General features: G+C 46.9%; 1 protein-coding gene across 1 annotated transcript in view; it reads right to left on the bottom strand.

The window, feature by feature from the left end:
- Positions 1-5,257, bottom strand: part of LOC122370828 (neuropeptide F-like) — a 47,796-nt gene extending 42,539 nt beyond the window's left edge. The window contains exon 1 of the mRNA XM_043346762.1: positions 5,166-5,257. Coding sequence (XP_043202697.1) covers positions 5,166-5,174 — 9 coding nt within the window. The 5' untranslated portion in view covers positions 5,175-5,257. The remainder of the gene's footprint in view (positions 1-5,165) is intronic.
- Between the last annotated feature and the right edge of the window lie 17,960 nt (positions 5,258-23,217).

Below are 23,217 nucleotides of genomic sequence, written 5' to 3'. Positions count from 1 at the left end.
TGGGTGAATGACCAACAGTCTGTGAGTGTACACAACGCATTTCGCGCTCGCAGTAATTTAAAGTAAACCTTATGCCGCAAATTATATCAGTTAAAACGTAATTTGAAACATTGCCCCTAGGATATTCTTGTTTCAAGCATGTATAAGTTGTGTAAAGTATTTAAATTTAAAAGTAGAAAATGAAACAAAAAAAAGATAAATAGTTATAGGTACATATATCAAAAAAGTCGAGGCATGAATTAGGATCGAATTTCTAGTCCATTCCACCCGGTCACCGTTGAAAATGTTTCGTTACCTCTTGTGCCTTTGCCGGCTATGCACCCGTACGGTAGTTCCTGCACAGGCTATTTTGCATTGAGTAGCTCTCGGTGATACTGATATCATTGAACCGTAAGCTATGTCCAGTTGCATGCTCCTAGTGTGTGTGTGTGTGAGTGGGTGAGAAGGATTTTCACCCCACTCTCACCGCGCTGGGCCGCTTTACGACTGTGGGTTTGGCTTGGCTCGATAAGGATAAAATCGCCTCAATCCACTCGGACGTCGCTGAGCCGCGAAATGAAAGGCAGTATGAAGTTTAACTAAATGTCATGCCAACGCGAACTGACCAAATCCTCACAACACCTCGAGCCGGGAAGCTGAGCTCGGAGAGAGTCCAATATCGGCCGCCGTTCATCTTCCCTGGCCTGGGGGGACCGGTCTCAGCCTCGATAACCCATTCTTACCCTTCAGTGCAGTCGGGTTCACGTATTGTGCTAGTCTACTACACCGCACGGAGCATCGGCTGTGTGGCCCTGTAAACGGTTTACTGGGAGCTTTGTATGGGGGAACCAGACAGCTTTGAGGAATGTCTGCAACTCTTCAGGCGGAATCGCTGTTAGGAGGTGTCGTTATTTAGGGCCCAAACTGTGTATCGGCGCGTGAAGCTTCGAGGAACGACGAGTCACTTTTAGCAATGACCTCCGGTGCCGGGACAGAAATAATTTCATGGACCGTCAAACTCCTGAGACGAATTCTGGTATAAAATGTGAGTCAGTGGTGCAGCCACCCGGCACATATGGTGTAGATCATTTCAGAAAACTGGACATCAGCTGCTTTTAGGGGACAGTCGTCCACACATGCCAATAAGTATGATGCCCAGCCCAGTGACACAGATGCTGACAGTGGCGTCAATAGCCGTTTTCACGACGGGCTATCCGGCGCGTGCACCTAATTTGACCAAATCTGCACCTAATCTCTTTTACAGCAAATGTCTTTATTTTAGGAATTTATTTCAGTGTTTTAATCGATGATGCTCTCTGATAATATGACAAAGCAGCCATATAAGCAATTAGTACAACCCTAGCTGATAGCTACTAAGAGACACACTGAACCTAATTTGACCAAATCTGCACCTAATCTGCACCAGATGTGCACCAACTGTGTACCAGATGGCCGTCGTGAAAACGGCTAATATTTAGCTCGTGAGATCATCTAACAAAAAAAAAATTCTCTGTGTAAATACAGAAACCCTCAGGCGGTCAGATGAACAAAAACGTTTACCAATGCTTCATATTAGGAATGCTTGTGCGCGCATGTAACGTGTAGATACTTACCCCTCGCCCGTAAACGGTGTTTTGCCACCTTCGCCCATGCAAGGGGGGGTTGGTGCGACCCCCTGGCGTTTGAAAACGGAGCGTCGTAGAGAGTAGCGGAAATAACCAACGGATTGCTCTCAACGAGTCTCGCGATTGGTGGTTTATTTTTTGGTCCTAGGTCAACATTTGACCTACTTATGACCGGTCAAAGGTCAAATTTTCGGAAAAATCTAACTTTTTCAGAGTTCCGCGCCGATTGCGGCAAAACGGTAAGAGATATCGACTTGAAATCTTCACTATCGTGATCCTTGATCAATTCTCTATCGTTTGGTGTGTATTTCGATGTCATAACTCTAAAAATGATGCGTTGGGAGCATCCGAAGTCTGCAAGGTCATTTGTGCATTGGGTCACGTCAGGCGTGTGACGTCGCTGACCTGACCCTGACCCAAAATGAACAAGAAGAAACAACCGAGTATGCCTGAAATGGATAGCAAATTCGAATTCAGAGCATCAAAATACCCCGAAAAGGCATACAAGTGCAAGAAGTCATTACAGGTCAACCGAGGTCACTGACCTTACCTTGACCTTTAGTAACCTTCAAAATGTCAACGGACATTGTGACAATGTCAAATCAGCCAGTTGGTATTCTAAAACAATCCATCAGTGTGTCAGGTCAGTCGGCATTTATACCAATGTGAAGCAATCTCCAATTTAGCGTAAATCTGGCCGGAGGTTGTTCCCTTTATGACTTCATAACTCCGTGATCTGACATGACCTTGACAAAAAAAAATATTAAAAGTTGCGCAAAGGATGCCCCAGAGGGTACTGAAAATTTGAGCAGGCTATCTGAAACGGTTCGGCGTGTAGCTAAGAAAAACCTCAGGGGGGGGGGGGGGTTGCACCAACCCCCCCCCCCTACATGGGCGAGGGTTAAGACGTAAACAATTGTCTCACAGTGTACTGTATAGTATACATATAACGCAGGATAGCATGGGCTCATGGAGTAGATTATCTTGATGGAAGGAATATTTCTATGTCCATATGATTGTAAGACCTTTTGGCTCGCTCTAAAGAATAAAATTTATTCCAAGCGAAATCGCCATCTCACTCCAAAGACCAAACAACCAGTTTGACAGCGACTTAGAGACTTCACCAGACACATTATGTCAACGTCGCTCCTTGGTCCGCTGGCTATTGCTGGGCTCAAACTAAACTGAGACAACAAACTCCGCAAATCGCCATTCAAAAGTTGTTCCGGAGTGTCTGAGGCTACATATTTAAAATGGATGGCCGTGAGTTAGAGCAGCTGTTATCAGGCCAGTCAACACGCGACGAAACCGCGGAAGGGAACACAAAACTGGTCGCATACCGGAGCGCCGGTGCTGGCGAGATTAAAACTACTTACTGTATGGTGAGCTGGTAAGACGCGTCTGTTCATAGCGCTGTTGCATTGGCGAGCTTCTATGGCCTGAGCTGAGCGATGGGTGGAACGTTTCTAAGAGATTTGGCAGCATCAGCTGTTTTGAATATGTAAATATAACGAATACTTTTAAAAACTGACCGAGTGAATGGCATTTTGCAGGTGCAGTGGACGCAAATTTGATTCATCTCTATTTCGCAACATTTCTACATAGGTAGTAGACACGGGTGTCTCCTACTATGAGGTTATCTTATAGCACCATAAACTATATACATCTGGAAATCACATTTACGTGAACAAAATAATTGCGCATCACTAACGGATGCTCGATAAAAGACCTGCTTCTAACGCACATTGATGTGTCTGCGGCAAGTTTCTGGTTTGGCATTCCCTGGTAATAGCTATGTAGCCTGAAGGTACATAGGTATTAGGTATAGTGACACGAATGCTGGAAGACCACTACCGGAGCGTCAACAGATAGGTAGGTGTTTGTTTAATTTATCTGAGTTGGTCTTTGTAAGGTGAACCTTTGTGCTTTGTGAATTAGTGGTTTGTGTTTTGCTTGCAATGATGTCAAATGACCTTGAACATAATTGATTTCTCATTGACGACTACATAACGTATGCCAGGTTTCTTAGATATATGCATTGATTGAAATGTAACTACAATTACATGTGGTATACTTTGCACCCGTGAGCAGCAAAATAATAACACACAGCACAAGTTGCCGCAGCCAATGATGTCTTACACTCGAACTAGACTCTTGTTTCGTCACAATACATTATGTCATTGAAGTTCTTTGATAAGTAAGAGACTTGGCTCTTACCTACTTCTATCCTTAACGCTTTATCAGAAAAACAGCTCACAGGCTAGAAAAATAGTGAGTGATGAGAAACAAATGATTCAAACTTCATGTCAATGCTATAAATGGCTTGGCAGCAGCCCACACATGCTCTAAGGAGCCTCGAACCATTTTAGCAACTGAACAAATGTGTTGCGGTTCACTGGTTCTGTTACGATCGCCAGCTCACACAAAACGGTGCTCGACGAGCTGGACTTGCGAGCACATGCAGTCGATAACAATGATTGTGCGTCAATCCCAGTCTAGGAATATTCACCGGAACGTCAATGGGCGTGTTCTGACCAAACTAAGAATGCCCACTACAGAACTCAGTTCTTTGGATGAAAAAAAAAATGCTGCATCCATCTGACACGTGAGAAATAAACAGAATTAAGTCAGTTACTTCAGACCATCGGCAGCTCCTGTGTATAATAAGGAGGACTTATACGGTATGCTGGAGCGTTAAAAAAATCCTTAGGAAATTGTGAAGTCAGAGAAGCATCTTATAACTACTGATACCACACAACAGCGTATGAGTAATAAAAAATCCAGTAAATCCAGATGATTTTTTTAAATCAATTTTATGTCGGACAATTTTTCGGCCTTCAATCTCTCCTGGCAACACCTGAATGCACTTCCAAAATATCAGCCTTTAAATACATATGTTGCAATTATTTGTTATGCATGCGCACTGTACATTTTGTGCAATAAATGACTTTAGGAAAAGGGTGTGTGCATCGCGCAATAAGCATATGGCTCCAAAGAATGCCCATCATGCGCGACGCGTCGTTGAATGAAGCATTAGCAATTTATATTGGAATGTTTATGAAAAAATTACGAAGAATACCCAATGAACTGACGTGTATGTTGCTGTGACTGATGGATACCATACATCTGAAAGACTTTTTGAGCGGTTGGACACTGGCTTATGTGATGATAACATCCTAAATAAACGATGTTCTATACCAAAGTAGCTCAGTAAGAGAATTGTAGAAGTAACAAGTTGATGAAGACTTGACTCCAAAGAAATCGTTGAGGTCATAGCTTGACGACTAGTATTTCATACTTCCACCCTAAATTTCGGTACATTGTTGGTTTCATGACCCCTCTCGGCTCTCTGATGTATTTCATGTTCTTTATTCGGCATTTAGTTAATAGTTCTAACCATTTACCAAAAAGTTAGTTTTTCCGTGACTGAGTGTCTATGTTTTTTTTTTTTGCGAAGTCTGGTTTGGTCTTGGTTCCTCGACTTTCTGAAATTGACTCCACCGGACGGTAAATCCGCCCTCCGGACCGTGGGTAGCGCGGGGCCGGTGGTCGCACACTCACCGACGGCATGGCTGGGCTCTGTCGGCGGCGGCGGCGAGGCTGACTGTCGGCGCTGACCGTCCGACACCGGGAGCCCGCTGGCGCGCACTGGCCTCCCTCCGCCGGGGCACGGAGCCGTCGCCCTCCACCGCCGCCCTCCGCCCTCCGCCGCAGCGCCGCCCGCCGCCCGCCGCCGCCCGCGCAGTCCAACCCGCTCCCTCCGCGCTCAGCGCCCTGACATCACTGCACGCAAACTACGGTAATCAAGTCAAACGATCGCACAAAACCGCACCGATCGCTCGTCGCAATATCCGTTAATTAACAACTGAAGACGGTACAGGGTGATTCTATATAGGGACGGCAATTAACCAGTACTGCATTAAACCCGATCGGCGAGCACGCCTTAGACCCGGTATCTGTGTCGAGAAGAAGCGAAAGAGTGCAATTTATCGGGACCCCCGTCGATATTGTCACGTCCCCCAGGTTTCCACGAAGCGCGAGATTATTTCCGGCCCCATTCGTAAAACGGTGTGTTCTTTGTTCTTTATTCTTGGCATTTGCTCAATACAGGTGAAATAAAATTAAACATAGGTACATGAACTGCTAATCCCTCAGTCAGAGCGAAAATGTCACCACTAGGGGCAAATAATACCAGAAATGTCATGCACTAATTTTTGTGATAAGCACATTACAAAAGCGGATACGTAGGCGAAGCATGGGTGCAATGCAAGACCCTTTAGATGTCCGGGTTAATTTTGCTGTTAGGTTATCTTCTTTTCATGTTATTTACCTTGCATCAAACTTTTCCCGCTCAACAATATACATAGCAGTTCGAATTGATAGTTCAGCCCTTTCAAGCGACCCAGTCCAGCTCCATGTCCCTCGTATTTCTCTTTTACGTCTTCATCTCAACCAATATGCTGATTGCTGCCTATCCTCGCGACATATTTACGGTTTTTCTCACCCTTATTTTCATCCATTACGCATGCCCCGTCCCCCAGATTCCCTTTATTGACGGTCACCGGTGCGGCGAGAGCAGCTTTTATTGGCGGCACTGTGGGAGAATCCGCATGAGAGGGCTACAACCCCGTTTGGCTTTACAGAACTTATGCTGGTCAGAGAGAGCACAAGCAAGGAAATAAGGTCTCGTTTTAGAATCTACGTTCAAAGTCTGGTGTGGACACTCAGAGATTGGCACAGGTCCCTCAGAGATCAGCATGGGATCTATGGAGACCGATGTTGTTTTTTTTTTTACCTGAGGCCTATGTGGGGGCCCTCGACATGGGGTCCAGTCCACATGAACAAGCGCAGGTTCAGGAGGCGGTACTGGGTCCTTAGAAACATGCGGACCATAAAAGGACAGTGGCGTTTTCCCAAGTCGCTAGCGTATAGGGGTCCGCTGGACCCCCCCCCCCCCCGCCCTTGCCGTTCGGTCCTTGGTCGAGCATAGAGTTTTGCGAAAAAAAAACTAGTGTGCTGTCCGTAAGGTGACGAAGTCGATGATATCCAATTTTAAGGCCCTAGGTCATTCGTTGACCCTCCATGTCAGTTCAGTGACTCAAAAGCCGGGGAGATCGGGACTTGCTAGAATTAAGCTGAGTGCTATGGAGTTCTCGGGTACTGATTGTGTAATTCATGTTACTTTTGATCGAAGATGATGTATTCATGCCGAAATAATTAAATCACCCCTACACCTCTTATATTTGATCGGTTTGACGAACAACAACATTTTTCTCAATAGCTTAAAAGCTATCCATCCCGGCCACATGAGCTCAAGGTGGCCATTAGTACGAAGGAGAACAAAGGTAGTGAGTGCATTAAAGTGACTATCCCACCTGAACCCTCGCCGAACCTACTGGTTTTCTACATACGCGCCGGCCGAGGGGGGGGGCAGGTACAACCCCCCCCCTCCTCGCCGTTTCGCCCCTGGTGGTGCTAGTGCGTCGCGGAAAAACGAGTGTGTGCGCCGTTACGAGACGCAGAGATTGATACCCGATTTTAAGGTGTTAGGTCAACCGGTGACATCTGAGGGCAGATCAAGTGCCCCAAGGTACCTACGGCTCCGTTTTTGGCGAACTTCGCAAAAAAACGGCCGCAGAGCCGCGATTTTGGCAGCATCGTGTTCACTTCGCTCAGGCGCGTCGAATGATATACTTTTTGTTTGGGTGAGCTCAACTTAGGGTGTTGACTTCAGGTCACGGTCAGGTCAGCGCCCCCAGGTCACGAAATTGGTTGAAGTAGGTCATAACGCATATCATTCGATTCGGCAGGTCTTCCTGAGTCCATCGGTGGCTTTCCCGACTCGCTAGCTCAATTTGATCGGGAGTTGTTGACGAAAAACTAATATGATCCCACTGACGTCATAAATGACGTCACGTAAGGTCAACATTGCAAAATTGACGCATGTAGCCTTGCAAGGAGTGCATCAAATCACGATTCTGTGTGCTTGAGATGGTTGGAGATCGTTCCCGGCGCCAGAATAGCAGTTTTCATTTTTCCCCATTGACTTATAATGGTGAGTGACCTCACATGACCTTTAAGAAAAATCCGAGATATACAATTTGTGAGAATCGTAATGGATATTAGATCCTGCAAGTTTCATTTTCCTGTGAAAGCTCCTATGGCAGTGAGGGCGTTGCGAAGTTACGATATCTGAAGACCGTGCAGAGGTTCACTTATGACGTTATAGGTCAGTGACCTGACCTGACCCGAAAATGCGGTTGGTGTCAAAAGATCCGGCTTGAATCAAAGGTCAGGTATGCCAAGCTCTCTATCAGCTCTCTATCGCCAGCGTGTTCGGAGCTATCGCGAAAAAACCCTATGGGGTGCGGCACTTCCCCCCCCCCCCCTATCCCGGCGAGGGTTAACATAAGTTTCGAGTTGAGATAGCAAAAATGGGGTCCCTGGCTTGCACTTAACCGGTTTGAGCACTCACAAGATCGAGAAATGCCTCAAATCGAACACATCGAATTTCAAAGTTGCAGCACTTGGATTCAGAGGGGTTAATGCAATAGAATGCATTAGAATGCTCTGAATGTGTGACGTCAGCGCAGATCTAACGATTTTAAATATTTTACTAAAACGTTTGGAAGCACGGGGTGCTATATGCTGCTTTGCGCGCCACAAGTGCCGCACTTTCAAATAAAGTTGCTAAGAACAGTGGAGATCCCAAAAAGTAAACAATGGTACCTAAAAGTATAATATCTTGAAAATTGGTGAATATTTTTGATGAAATTTGGTAGATATTCATTTTCGCTCTTTCTGAACCGAGCGACATCACTTTCATGCCAATTAATGAACTTTTTTAAGGTGGGAGGGTCCCTTTAACCCGGGGAGGGTTGATGCCGGCACGGGGGAGGGTTGATGCAACCCCTCCCAAGGGTTTTCACAAATAACTCACGTAAAAAGCGGCCGATCGCGACAAAACTCATCGTATCCTTAATCCTAGCATTGATCAATTTTACACCTACCCTAAAAATGTTATGACCTTGACCCAAATGACCTTTGATCTGCGACCTATTTTCCGAGACCATGTTTGGTGTTTGGCCGGAATCGCGATTCGGTGTCCCTATGTCGGCTCGCATTAGCCGCGCGTTTGCAGCCTTTTCGTGGTTTCAAGCGTTCAAACATGAGTTGATGTTGGTCCCATGCATTAGGGTGGATGACAAGGTCACCTCAGGTCAGGTCAGGTCATTGACCTTTGGTGACCTCGGTTCACTTTTTCGAGTTTATATGTTTCTACGCTAGTTTTTGGAGCTGAATTCGAATTTAGCAACCCTATGAACATTTATGAAGTAGCTTTGGTGCCTTCGTAACATGTTACGAAGCTGTCAGAGGCGGTTGACACGTATTACGAATACCCGGCAAGACCCCTACTGGTTGACCTGAACTGACCTGACCCGACCTGGTCTAAATGCTTAAAGACATCATCTGTGATCAAAACTAACACGATATTCGTGATCAGCACCCCGAAAAACCTTGATGCAGCCACACTTTACGACTTTCTAACAGGTCCCGATTTCTCCGACTTTTGGGTCTTTGACCTGGAAGGTCAACCGATGACCTAGGACCTTAAAATTGGGTATCATTGGCTTCCTCTCGTGACCGGCGGCACGCTCGTTTTTTTTTCCGCGAAGCTCTAGCTCGATCAGGGGCCAAACGCGAGGGGGTCGTGCCCCCCCCCCTTGTGCCGCCGAAGGACGCAAAATGACCTGTGCCGGCGAGGGTTAAACAGCAGATAACAGCAGCGGTTCAGCCGGGAAGGCTGGCGGTCCATCTTGTCCCGCTGGGCTGTCTTATTTACCCCACCTTTCTCTACTGTTGTGCAGTCTCATAGGCGGTCCCAGGGGGGCCACGGGGGCCATGCCCCCCCCCCCCGCCCTTTGGTGCTGAAAGGTGGGGCCATACTATCTTTTGGCCCCACCTTTCAGATCGAACAAAAGTCCTAGAAAGCTTTTTGTATGTTTCATTTTCTTTCTTGCGCCATCAAAGGACGTAAATTTTACTCATGAGTGGGCTCAGCTTCGCATTCTGTCAATTTGGCGGTCAGCGTCGCTGGCACCGGTTCACGAGTAAGGCCGGATCTTATATGGAATATCAGCGTGGGTTTACTTGAGGCTCTCGTAGGCCCAGCAATGGCTGGCATGAGACCCTCTTCGGCAGTGGCGGGTGGGCCCTGCCAAATGAGCGTGGCTCTACGACACTAAAGTAAGACCTCATGGGTTGGTGCGGTGCACCTCAGAAGCCCGGTGGTGACGCCGTATGCCGGCTTGGTTTCTTAACCCGGCAGGCGGTGGGCCTACCAGCCACCTTCCGCGCGGTGGGGGGGCATTTTTTTGCCCCCCCCGTATCTCCGAAACTACTGGACGGATCCGGAAAATTCAAACGGCGTTCGATAGCCCTGTCAAATTTGTCGGGGGAAATCAAATTTCATTGACCTCGGGGTCACCGATGACGTCACAGGTCAGGTCAAAGATAAAATGTTTCACCGTTCACGGGGCTTCTAGGGAAAGCGCTATAACACCGAGTAAAACGCATTTTGTCGAAAATCAGCGATAAGGCGTCAGTTGTCTAGTACATATGTTGCTATTAGAGGTCACTGGTCATACCGGGTCAGGTCACAGGTCAGGTCACCAAAGGTCACCAAGGGTCACCACATGAGCCCAACTTTACTAAGGTTATGCGATGCATGTTTTATGGCCAGTTTTTCATTTCCAACTCAATGGTGTTGGTTATAAGACCATCAGGTACGGTTTAGGTCACTTTCTGGTGGAGGTCAGGTCAAGGTCAGGTCAAAAAAGGTCAAATTTTAAAGTTGATATTTTTGCATAAAATGGGTATCAATTCGATGCAGCTCGTCACGGGGAGTCTAATGGTGGTATTTGTTTTGCGCTACGAGGTCTAGAGTTGCTAAAAATTGAGTTTGAAAATTTGACGTCATCAATTTTGAAGTTTTTTCGCTATAACTTGGCCAAAAAAAGAGGTATCGATCTCAAATTTGGTATATAGATAGCAGGCGGTAGGGACTATTACATATATTCCGTTTTTTCCGAAATTCAAAAAAACTTTTTGGATTTTTGGCTATTATATTCAAAAATCTATTTTTTGATTTTTGGGGGTCTAAATCCGAAAATTTCAAAAATCCGAGATAGCAGTTTTGTAGCCCTGTAAATTCTACACCTTTTATGTCTGAAACATTTTTCTGTGTCTCTAAAGCTGTAGGCCTGACAGCTCTTCTCGCGAAACCTTTTTGGGTCGAAAATGGCAAAAATGACGTCACTCTGTCGTCCTTAGCGGCCAACCTATCATAGCCTTTGGAAAAAAAAAAAAATTGGTCACCATGTGCGCTAGCCATGCTCCCGGGAGGGTACTGAAAGTTTGGTGACGATCGGCGCAGCGGTTCTTGAGATATATTGAAAAAAACTAAAGGGGGCAAAAAAATGCCCTCCCCCCCCCCACACCGCCTGGAAGGTTAAGGATTAGCGTGGGACCTCCGGGGCCTGAATAGAGTTTGCATGAGCTAGTATGCAATCTCAGAGACCTTGTGTAATGTGTACACAGTGGCGGTGGCGTGGGGGGCATCAAGGCCATGCCCCCCAAAGGCCAATAAAGGGGGCCATCATATCATTTGCCCCCCCCCCCCCTCAAACAACCGATGGGCCTCCATAGGTGTATGGGGCCCTAGCCCTTATTCGATCGTCACGAGGCTAAAAAACCCACTCCAAGCTAGCAAGCTAGCCCCACATCTGGCCTATGAGGGCCCCTAACCGGCCTCAGGGGCCCCAACCGGCGTCTGAGCGTCTCACACCGGTCTCTGGTGGCCTTATTTCTGTCTCTGGTGTCCTAAGACGAAACTTTAGGTGCCAATGAGGGCCCCGCACTGGCTGCTAAAGACCGGATGCCGGCCTCTAAGGGCCTGCATTGGCCTCTGAGGAGGGCCCATCTTGGCCTTTGAGGGCCCTCTGCTGGCCTCTGGGGTCCAACGACGGCTAATGCCGGTCTTTTAGAGCCCCACGCTGACATCTGAGGGCCCCATGTTGGCCTGTAATGAGTAAAGACCCACATTAGCCTCTGAGAGCCCAACTCGGTCTCTGATGGTCTCAAACTACTGGCCTTTGCAGTTTGCAGGCCCTGTACTGGTCTCTGAGGGCCCCAATCTGGCCTCTAAGTGAAAACATACATGGGTGGGCTTCTGAAGATCAGAGGGCTTACGCAGACTCCTGTACAGCCTTACGTTGGTCCTGATCGAGATCACTTTACGTCCTGATGGTCCCGTGTAGATTCCCTCATATTTCGACATCGGGACCCCATGAGCCGTTGTGGGTCTTGGGGCTGGCAGAGACTGATGAAATCTTCAGGGCTCAGGGCCAGTCTTTTCAGCATGAGGACTAGGCAGGTTGAGTGAGCCCCAATAGAGCCGTTACGAAGCCCGCAGGAGTCGCGCGCGGCCCTCAGATGCCAATTTTGAAAGCCAGGAGCCTTTGGTCTCCAGAGGTCGGTGTACATACCTACTCTCTCCCGCCGCCACACAACTATATGGGTAAATGCCATAGTCTGAAAATGCTCTCTGGGTTTCACATGCTTGTTCAAAGCAAGAGGTAGGTATCTGTACTTTTCCAAATTGTTTTATAGTGGTAAGGTCATAAATCCGCGTGCCCGACCTTCCAGTATATGCTAAACCGATCCGTCGCCATGGTGCAGTGGCCCGACCAGTGGAAACACCGTGGGACGGGAAATGGAACTGGTGATTTTGCCTTAACACGCGCACTGCAGCGGGTCTGAGCCGAACACGAACTGCAGGGGGGGGTTGAAAACAACCCCCCCTGAGATCTCGAAAACGGCGCAACGTAGCGACAAGCGGTAAACGGCGTTGGATAGGTTAAGATGAGATCGACAAGAAATACTAAGATCATTTTTGGGTCAGGTCAAAAACGAGGTCACCAGAGGTCACCGAAGACAAAATGTTACGATTTTCACAACAGGAATTTCGCGGTAGTTTTTCTTGAATAACTTGTCTTGCACACAAGACAGAGGATCGATTCGAACGCCATCGTTCTTAGCTCGTCAAGGCGCATCGAATGATATATAATATGACCTCGAAAGGTCAAGTTGAAAATTTGACCTCAGGTCAAGGTCATGACCTGACCGAAATAGGTCATGTTGCATATCATTCGATCCGCATTGACGAGAAAAACACGATAAACGTCGAACGGAGTCTCTATCTCTACTCAATCTCAAGTTATTGAAGAAAAACCGCTGGTGACCTCAGGTGACCTAAGATGACCTGGAGATCACCTTCCAAAGGTCATAAGTGATATGTTTCGGTGAAATCACCAACAGGGACCTGTAATACTATGATCCTGAGCGTATTGAAGTCATAGGATGGCATTCAGAGTAAGTTGAAATTTCTCCCATTGACTTATAATGGGCCGGTCGCAAAAATGACCTGACCTTAGGTCATCGATATAAAAATTCCGAGACATACAAGTTGTAGCTCGTGATGACTTTACTATTTCCTGTGGGTTTCAAGATCATATCTCAACAACTGTGGGCTTGGTGGGATTGCAAACTTCGAAATTTACGTTTCGAGGTAGGGTCACTTGACCTGACCTGGTGACCTGACCATAGGTCACCTGGGGTCAAAATTTTTACTCAAGGTGTGCAAAAGTTGTGAGAACAGGTATGCAAAATTTGGCGGCGCTACGCGCCGCCGTTTTCTCGCAATTTGCGAAAAACCACAGGGGGGGTTGAAAACAACCCCCCCCCTGCAGTGCGCGTGTTAAATTGTGCTTAAAGATTCCACGCAAGAATGACATGGATGAAGCATAATTAGTGCCAACTGCGCGGCGCCTCGTGGAAGTAAAAATTAGGCGATCACCCCCCCCCCCCCCTCCGGTGACGGATAAATGTTATGTCCCGCGAGTGTGAGTTTGCCCCCCCCCCCCCTTTTGCTGGCGGCTGCGACCGCCAGTGTGCAGTCTAAAACAAGCTTTTCCTGATAAAAGTTTTCGTTTTATTGTCGAAAAAACGCATTTTTTCTATTTCAGACGCGGTGGAGCAGTATTTGCACAAAATACCTCCCCTCCCCCGCTGGATCCGCCAGTGCTATGGCATTCAAGGATCCATCACCAGAAGCAGCGCCATCAGAAACACAAGCGGCGACAGGGAGAACCTCAGCTTTGAACGCTGCTCACCAGATAGCGATACATTACCGGTACATCCTTGGCATCCGTACCTATACGCCAACATCTAATATAAACAACACCACCCACTCATGCCACACATTTTCCAGTGCCCGAGTTGGGTTAGACTTTACCCGCGCCGTAGGGCTATCGGTGGACCCTAACATCCGTAGGGGGGGGGGGTGGCGTTTCGTCCCCCCCCCCCCCCCCCCCAAGAGCGCGGAAAGTTACCGGCCGATTTTCACAATTCAAACGGCGTTGGATAGCCCTAGTAGGTACCACGGAACATGGGGGAATTGTCCGTGCGTCTATGTTTTTCGTCGCGTCTATGTTTGTCGTCCGTGCGTATGAGTTTTTTATGCATCTCATAAAAAACTCATATTTTCCTAACTGAGGTCATTGCTACCATGTCATGTTGTTGAGTTGTTGTCATGTTGTGTTGTCATGTTGACATGTTTGTCATCAGCCATGCTGTCATCTATGTTTAGGATGCTGTTGAATACACCACTGATTCTGCCAGGTCACAGAGGTCAGGTCACTGAGGGTACGTATACCACAAACAATAAGAAAGTGTCGTGTGATGCATGTTTTAGGTATGGTCCATTTTACGTGGCAAATGAGATTATGTGGGTCAGGCAACCTTTGGGACCAGTTAAGGTTATGTTCTGGTGAAGGTCAGGTCAAGGTCAGGTCAAATTAGGTCAAATTTCGAAGCTGATATTTTTGCATAAAATGGGTATTGATTCGATGCAGCTCGTCACAGTGAGTCCAGTGGTGGTCTTTGACGTTTTGCGCTACGTGGTCTAGAATTGCTTAAAAATGAGTTTGAAAATTTGACTTCATTAGTTTTGAACAGTGTTTTTGCTATAACTTGGCCAAAAAAGAGGCATCAATCTCAAATTGGGTATGTGGATAGAAGGTTGGAGGGACTGTCATATATTTCCGTGTTTTCGAAATACGAGAAACTTTTGAGATTTTTGGCTATTATATCCAAAAATTTACCTTTTTGATTTTGGGGGGGTCAAAATCAAAATGTTTTTAAAATCCAAGATGGCAGTTTTGTAACCCTGTTAATTCTACACCTTTTAGGTCTTGAACATTTTCCTGTATCTTCAATTAGCTGTAGGCCTTCCCGTGAAGCCTTTTTTATCAAAAAAGGCAGAAGATGACGTCATTCTGACGTCATTTGCGGCCAACCTATCAGAACCTCTGGAAAACTTTTAGTCACAATGTATAAAATTGCTGCCCGGCTATAGGGGTCCTGGAAGTTTGGTGACGATATCTGCAGTCGTTTAGGAGATATCGACGGAAAAGGACAAGGGGGCCGTTTCGCCCCCCCCCCCCCCTAGGGGCGCGGGTTAATCGCGCGTGAACTCACTTCAGCCATGAGCCTGGCTATCAACATGGGTTCTGAGCTGCCTCTCCTTTATATAGAAAATCGCTAGAGGAATACAGGATGGTGACCGAGACCCGATGAACTCTTTCTAAATGGACATTCATCAGCAGTGAGTTTTTTTACCTCACTTTTTAAAGAGGTTGGGGATCTTACCACCATGAGGGGTTGAGGATTTTTACCGCCATAAGCCTTGAAAGCGCCTATCCCGTTTCAGCCTATTAGGTACGGGTTTTAGGTGCCCACCCAGAGATCGAGTATTATTGGATTGAAATGGCACTTGGAACCACGTGGGATAATGGCCGGGTGTCATTAGGTCAATGCACTGCGTAGTGCGTAGTGTGATGTTAAAAATCGGTTCCCGAGCGTCATGGCCAATAACTTCAACTTCCTGTCCGCCAGTGGCAGCAAGCAGCGACCTTTCCACGTCACCCGTGCTGAAAAGGCAGACCAGTGTTAACATTGACGTCACAGGCACCCTGCTTCCTCCACGTTATCACTGGGCGGCTGAGTGACGAATCACAGCCCGTTGGACCGCATGGCGTCTGTACCTGTCCTAAACGTCAGCCGACATCGCAATGGGATGATGCTCCGCTGGCGTCAGCTGCTGTGCAGGGAGAGAGGGAGAGTGAGAACGTGTGCACGAACTTCCTCATTGCCCAGGTCGCAGGTGCAGGGGTGGACTGTGGAGGCATATGTCACCCATGATATCTCATTGATCCAAGATCCGATGCACAAAACAAATCTTATCGCCAAACAGTCGCCGAGTCGCCGCCGACATGTCGTTACGTGCGCCAACATGCTATCAAAGTATCGCCGACTATAATTCGCCATTCATTCGAGATGCTCGATGAATCATGGGTCAGCCTCAGCCCGCGCATGATTAGGGACTCTATATCGAAGCCCCTTCTCCGTTTTCCTGCAATACATACGGGGCATGTCCATAGGCGTGGGAGCCGGGGGGGCAGCTTGTCCCCCCCCCCCCCAACTCTGGGCCCGTGGGGGTGGTGCCCCCACAGCTTTGAGACGGAATACCACACTTTTTTTTGCAAATGTTTTCTTTTTTGTTGAAAAAGCCGAGAGGTGAAAAATAAGTGGCCTAAAACCGGTGAGAAAACTAGATTTGGGGGTGGGTTCCGGACAAAAAATCAAATGATAAAAGGTAAAAGGATGATTAGTCAACAGACATTACGTCAAAAGCAAGAAGTCAAAAATCTTAAAAGTCAACAGGTAAAAGGTCAACAAAGAGGAAAGTCAAAAGACAAAAAGTCAAAACGGACAAAACGTCAAAAGACAAAAAGTGAAATGGCCAAAAAGTCAACGAACAAAAAGTCAACTAGCATAGAAGTCAAAAGACAAAAAGTCAAATGGACATAAGGTCAAAAGACAAAAAGTAAAAACGGCAAAAAGTCAAATTGCCAAAAAGTAGAAAGGACAACAGTCGAAAGACAAAAAGTGAACAGGACATAAAGTCAAAATCCAAAAAACCAAAAGGACAGAAAGTCAAAAGGACAAAAAGTCAAAATCCAAAAAGTCAAAAGGGACAATAAGTTTAAAGGACATAAAGTCAAAGTCAAAAAGTCAAAAGGTCAAAAAGTCAAAAAGACATATAGTCAAAGTCCAAAAAGTCAAAAGGACAAAAAATCAAAGGGACAAAAAGTCAAAAGGGCAAAAAGTCAAAAGGACAAAAAGTGAAGAGGACAAAAGTCAAAAGACGAAAAGTCAACAGGACATAAAGTCAAATTACGAAAAATTCAAAGGACAAAAAGTCAAAATCCAAAAAACTCAAAAGGACAAGTCAAAGAGACAAAGTCAATGACACCTGGATCATCAGTCATTACATAATGAGATAATCTGTCATCATCCTGGAAGAATTGGGTGGTTTTGACTCGTTTCTTATCTGTAGTATCGGCGCGCGCACGGGGACGCGCCGAGACGCGCTATGCGGTGCAGCCGGCGCCCAGCGGGCGGCGGCCGGGGATCAGGTGGCCCGGCGCGGGTCAGTCGCCGACCCATGGATTAGGTATTCCTTCATCCATGGCCGACCGGAGACGCGGGCTGCGGCGTAGGGGAAGGTGGGGTAAGACGGCCCAGCGGGACAAGGCGGACCACCAGCCTTCCCGGCTGAACCGCTGCTGTTATCTGCTGCTTTATGCACTCACTACCTTTGTTTTCCTTCGTACGAATGGTCACCTTGAGCTCATGGGGCCAGGATGCATAGATTTTGAGTTATTGAGAAAAATGTTGTTTTTCGTCAAACCGATCTAATATAAGAGGTCTAAGGGTGATTTAACCCGGCGACCGCTGGGCCTCCACGCCACCCGCCAGCCGCTGGGAAGGGGGGGCATATACGAGTAGTTGCCCCCCCCTTTACTTCTCCGACGATATCGTCGCAACGCAAAGAGATAGAAAAACGAAACTTTGCACACATATTCCTGAATACCTAGCCGAGGTTGTGTCCAAATTTGGTGTCGATCCCATTTGAAATGACGTCACAGTGACGTCAGAAGCCCAATTATAGATTTGCGTCTCTGGGTTTCCTCACGATATATCCGACATATGAGACCAAATATATAGGGCCGATCACTGGTCAGGATCTAGTTGAAAGTGTACTTAGATGTTTCAGGATGATAACAGGTACTGTTTAGATCATTTACCATTGCGTTTCATGGTCAGCGACATCGGAAACGCTCCATATCGGAAAACGACAAAACTTTATGACGCCACTGTGACGTCATCTTAAGTGCTACAACCACCAAATTTTCCTCAAATATGGGCTAGGTATTTATTTGAAGCTATGCCAAGTTTTAGCTTCGTATCTCATCCGGTTTCGGAGATAATACACCAAACGTAAAGGGGGGCAACTTTAAGCCCCCCCCCCCTGCGGCTCGTGGGTTAATGATGGCGCCTTCGTGCATGATTAGTATTTATTTGCATTTTACTATGAAGAACAATGTTTAAGTCACACTTAAGGACAGGCGAGGTTTCGCAATGCTGGGCGATTCAACATATCATAATTATAACGACAGAATTTAGATTTGGGGCAAGACAGACCACTGTGGTTCGTCTCACCTAATGGTGGTCCATTTTACTCTGCATATGAAAAAATAAAATGTTAAAACATTGACATAAGTTTTAGAAAGTTACTTTTTTAAGGAAGGAGTCTGTTGCATGTTAGCCATGCATGCAAGTGCTCAACTATAGTTCGTTTTTTTCCAAAAGGACTCTGGCTCCAAGTAGGTATGTTTTTCGTATAAGCACGTGTTTTAGCGAGCAAAACGACCAAAAACCAAAAACTGAACCTGAGAAAACGAACGTCGACTAATTTTAACATGTGATTTCTTCCCGATAATTTCCATACGTGCGTTTTGGAACCAGATATGAGAACAGCGGTGACGTGATGCTGTCGAACTTGTATTGCAATGTAACGTATAACTATCATGGACGGAACCGCTTACTCGATTATAACCTCGGCAACAGTGAAAAACGAAGTTTCCCCCAAATTCGCCGACACTTTGTCTCATCGTACTGACATTGGGTGCCTGCTGCCACCAGTGACGTCATCATGGTATGTTAATTTTTCAGACACAATTTTCCGGTACTTACCGTGCACAATTGGAAATCGAATATTTTTTTCGGTAAGAAATTCTTGGCCAGACGCTGAGGCTGCCGAAACTCACGTGAGAGCTTCGATAATGAACTTGGAGCCAGAGTCCTTTTGAAAAAAACGAACTATAGCATGCATTCATGCCAAACGACAATCAACACACAGGTTCTTAGCTTTTAGTTGCACTTCCATCACACATGAGTAAAGAATAAAGGCTCATTTTGTTATTTTACCACTCTGGTTACTTCTTCTTACAAGAGTATAGAGCAGAAGTGTAACACACATGAACGGATAGCAGGCACTGCTGGGTGGTCCGTCTTGCCCCGCGTTTTTTCTTGTCGGTGATTTTTACATGTCCCCCTTTAAGAGCAGCCACCACCTAAACTTCCTAAATTTGAAATTCAGTTTTTGCACATTTCAAAAAAGGAAGGATTAAGCACTCAGGAGACTATAAACAATATGAGGTTCAATATCAGTGTAGCAAGATATATGGCCGCAAACCTTAGCTGGTCCGTCTTACCCCACCTTCCGCTAGTACCGACTTAGTTTAGTTAACGACTTCTGTTAAGGACTACTTTTTGCTGTTGACTACTTTTTGCGCATCGACTTTCTGCGCACCTGCTAACTATTTGTTTTTGGATTTTTTGCGTGTTGACTTTTAGCGTGTTGACTTGTAAGCATGACTTTTAGCGAAACGGCACCAGACTTTTAGCGTGTTGACTTTTAGCATGTTGACCTTTTGCGTGTTGACTTTTAGCGTGTTGACTTTTAGTATGTTGACTTTTTGTGAGTTGACTTTTCGCGTGTTGACTTTTAGCATGTTGACCGTTCGCGTGTTGACTTTTAGCGTGTTGACTTTTAGTATGTTGACTTTTCGTGTGTTGACTTTTCGCGTGTTGACTTTTGGCGTGTTGACTTTTAGCGTGTTGACTTTAAGCGTGTTTGCTTTTAGGAATGTTGACTTTTAGCGTGTTGACTTTTAGCGTGTTGACTTTTAGGCGTGTTGACTTTTAGCGTCTTGACTTTTTGCGTGTTGACTTTTTGCGCGTTGACATTTTGCGTGTTGACTTTATGCGTGTTGACTTTTAGCGTGTTGACTTTTAGCGCGTTGACTTTTTGACATGTCGGCTTTTTGTCTCTTTGACATTATGTCTTTTGACTTCTTGCGTGTTGACTTTTAGCTTGTTGGCTTCTGGCGTGTTGACTTTTTGGCAGGTTGACTTTTTGTTCATTTGACATTTTGTCCTTTGACTTCTTGGGATGTTGACTTTCTGTCTGTCGACTTAATGTCCTTTGACTTTTTATCCGTTTACTTTTAACGTTTTGACTTTTCATCCGGGAATCTTTGGGGGTACCCTAGGTTGATCTCTATTATGGTGTGCCCCCCCCCCCCCCCCCAGTCGGAAAGTAGTTCCCGCGCCCCTGGGCATGTCAGAAAACTGATCGCCGCTTTCTTTGGCCATGTAAATTTATGTAAAAAAATGTAAAATTTAAACATGCAAATAAAATTTCGGCAGCGTAACACGGCCTGTAGAAAGCAGGACGCACTCGTAGCTCTGACGATCCATAAATTTTGCGTCGGCATCTTCAGATTCAACACTACCCCAGCTGCTCGTCCCAGCTTGCACATGCACAGAGCTTCCGCCAGCCCACTTGCACAGAGCCCCCACCCAGCGTAATCTTCCGCCGGGCCTGGGTAGAGCGGCGGAGCGGTCCCTCCTCCACACTCTGCCGAGCAAACGGCCGCGGACGACAGGCCCGATACGCCGATACGGGCACCGCGCGACTGCGCCCTCGGAACCACGGCCAATCGCGGGACGCCGAATCTCAAGGGTGATGACATGATCACTCGACATTTCACACACGGTTGGAGCGCAGCCAAAATAAGCGTGCATGTATTATTGTATTACACCGTTGATCGTAAACCTTGTCTCCCACGACCCCCATTCCTAAACCCCTCGGCGTCCTAGGCTCGGGTGGTTGAATCCTTCCTTGTTCTATGTATAAAAGACATGTGAGTAGTGAGTAGTGAGATCTGAGTTTGCAGGTAGATGAGAGTCAGTGTCCACGTATGTATTTTATTTGGAGTGATTGTGCGTGTGTTGGTGTTGCGTGTGCTGTTGTTTAGGCGGATGTTTGTCGTTTGTCGTGTACTTTCCCAACCATTTTTTTTTTCACTGACAATTGACACGTATAATAGCCACCCTGTTGTGGAGTGTCTGCTGACGTAAATACATAAATGCATACATATCCTATAACGCCCATACCTTATGCCTATAACCTACCCCGATGCACCGAAGTCACATCGCAGATCTTATAACCACGTCTTCGATTTTCTTCGCCATGTTTTGGCCTATAGATAGCTAAGAATACCATACCCAATTATATGTTTACGAGAAGTCGGGAGTCTGATCACAAAAAAAAACTGACTGACATGAAACAAAGGCACCCAACGTGAACGGCCATATCTGTAGATAGTTATACATACCTATTGTAGTCTTGACTATCTGATAAGTCCATGATAGGATACCCTATCGTTAATTAGTGCACTTTCCACTCGTTCGCTCCATTGTGCTTCCGATTCTGACCTTTTGACTGTTAAAAAAGGGCGTATGTTCCCGTCGCGTGTGCTCATCCACCTTGTGAGCGTCTTACTATAACCGCTCGCACACGCTAAGGGGAACGAGACGACAACAGGAGAAATAGGATGTAGTCGACAAAACGGACGGCGGGTGGGAAATGATGACCTTTCCCGTTTCCCGTCCGCCGCCATCGCTGTCACTGTTCGCACTGGTCCTCCTCTCCCGTCATGCCGTCTCCCGCGCCCGTCCCTCGTAAAACTGCCCTCCCCTCTCCCCGCCGCCCTCCTTCCGCTCCGGCCCCCTCCCATCCCCAGGCCGGCCGCGTCCTCCCTCGCTCCCATACAGCTCCACTCGACTCCGTCTCACGTGTCACCATCGCTGCCTGGTGTCATGCCACTAATTTCCCAATAAGTGCATTACATTGTATGCACTGCAGTCATGAGCTACTCCGCGCGGTCCGCCGTCCGGTCCGGCTCGGCGGAAACACGAGCTGCTAGCTGCCGAGCGGGCGGACGCGCTGACTCATATCGTTGCGCCATGTCAATGACGTCATAGGAGACGTACAACGGAGACGGACGGGCGGACGTCATTGACGTCACGCAGCCCTGACACGATGCTCTGATCCGCTTCCGGTCCGGTAGAAAGTAAAGTCGGGGGTCGGGTCATCAAACGACGGGCCGATCTGCTAAGCAGTTGTGCTACTTATAACATCGATGTCGACATACACCCGACACGAGACAGTTTGCGAATTGCAGGACAAAAAAAAAAGAAGAATACACCGGAACTCGGATAGGCCGCAATGAGGTGCGTGTCAACATGTACCCTGGTGTCAACTGTCATGTTTGTTACCCGAGCGGATCAGTCTCTCAGCGGCAAGCTCTGGCAACCGTTTGGCGGGACCAACTCCTAACTTTACATCTACCGCGTGTGAAGCTAAGCAGCGAAATTTACGCCATCGTGCCGCCAATATCTGGAATCGCCGCGACTGTCCATGGTGTTTTTCTCTTTTCCCAAGCATCATACTTTTCCACAGTTCTTCTTTCTTCTTTCTTTCTTCTTCTTTCCGTAGTTCTTAAATGTTTTCTCTCAGTTCTCCCTTGTGACCTACAATCGCTAATTCATCAACAATCGCTATAAAAAAATAGATGTCCGGATAATTTCGTTACACCCTGTATAATATGGTCGTTCATCTCGGCGTGTAGAAATGAGGTGTTTGCTATGAAGTGTGATATGAAGTGTTTCGCTAGTGGCTGTGCTGGCTGCCTACTGCGCCAATGTACGCTCCATTCTTGAGTACGCCAGTGTGGTATGGGGAGGTGCCGCAGAGGTGCACATGACTCGAATAGAGCGTGTACAGCATAAGTTTTTAATATGGTTATCTGGCAGGTGTGGTGTCCAGGGCGTGTCTTTCGAGTACGATGCCCTGCTCAAATACCATCACATGTCACCCCCTCAAGGTGCGGCGTCAGCAGCATGATATTATGTTCATCTGCAATGTTCACCGTAATGCTGTGAATTCATCGTATCTGCTGGAGTGTTTCCCGCTGGCCGTGCCGCATCGCCCCCTGCGAAAAAGGGTTCTCTTCCATGTACCGTACGCACGGGTGAACACAGTGATGAACAGTCCTTTCTGTCGCATGCCAAAGCTCTGCAATGGCTTCTTGGACTGCAACCGTGAGATAGACGTGTGGACGAGCAGCACTGCGTCTTTCAAGTCTCATGTAGTTGCCCATGTTCGTAAGTATAGGTACTGCTATGTTTTGATTTTTTTAAGTGTATTTATCTGTGTGTCGGCATATGTAAGTGTATT

The sequence above is a fragment of the Amphibalanus amphitrite genome, unplaced genomic scaffold (assembly GCF_019059575.1).
Source record: "Amphibalanus amphitrite isolate SeventyFive unplaced genomic scaffold, NRLGWU_Aamphi_draft 001171F_arrow, whole genome shotgun sequence".
NCBI lineage: Eukaryota > Metazoa > Arthropoda > Thecostraca > Balanomorpha > Balanidae > Amphibalanus > Amphibalanus amphitrite.
Note: the sequence above shows the minus strand (reverse complement) of the source record. Positions and strands in the feature narration are given on the sequence as shown.